The sequence below is a fragment of the Myotis brandtii genome, unplaced genomic scaffold (genome assembly GCF_000412655.1).
Source record: "Myotis brandtii unplaced genomic scaffold, ASM41265v1 scaffold797, whole genome shotgun sequence".
Lineage (NCBI taxonomy): Eukaryota > Metazoa > Chordata > Mammalia > Chiroptera > Vespertilionidae > Myotis > Myotis brandtii.
In genome coordinates this window covers 453898-454315 of record NW_005371210.1, presented here as the reverse complement: position 1 = coordinate 454315, position 418 = coordinate 453898, and the positions used below count along the sequence as shown (strand labels likewise).

Genomic DNA, 418 nt, shown 5'->3' with positions numbered 1-418 from the left:
CAGCTCACCTCCGGACGGGGGCCCGATGAGCACGGCTATGGCCTCCAGCAGCAGCACGAGGCCGATGGCGCTGGAGAAGGTGTGGGTGCCCACGATGGCCATGAGCACCTCGAACTGCAGGGCGCCCACCATGCCGTAGGAGATGCCGAAGAAGACGCAGAAGACCACCAGGCCCCCGTAGTCGCTGGCCGTGGAGCCCGTGAGGTCAGTGAACCCGTTGAAGAACATGGCGAAGCTGAAGAGGTAGACGGAGTAGGGGCGCACCTTGGGGAGCCCCGCGATGAAGCCGGCGGCGGGGCGGGAGAAGATGTCCACGAAGCCCAGCAGAGTCAGCAGGAAGGCGGCCCGCGTGTCCGGCACGCCCAGGTCCTTGGCGTAGCTCACCACAAACACGGGCGGCACGAAGAGCCCCAGCACC

At 67.0% G+C, this 418-nt stretch overlaps 1 protein-coding gene across 1 annotated transcript in view; it reads right to left on the bottom strand.

The window, feature by feature from the left end:
* Positions 1–418, bottom strand: part of SLC16A3 (solute carrier family 16 (monocarboxylate transporter), member 3) — a 22897-nt gene that overhangs the window by 10392 nt on the left and 12087 nt on the right. Inside the window, exon 6 of the mRNA XM_014531244.1 lies at positions 9–417. Coding sequence (XP_014386730.1) covers positions 9–417 — 409 coding nt within the window. The remainder of the gene's footprint in view (positions 1–8; position 418) is intronic.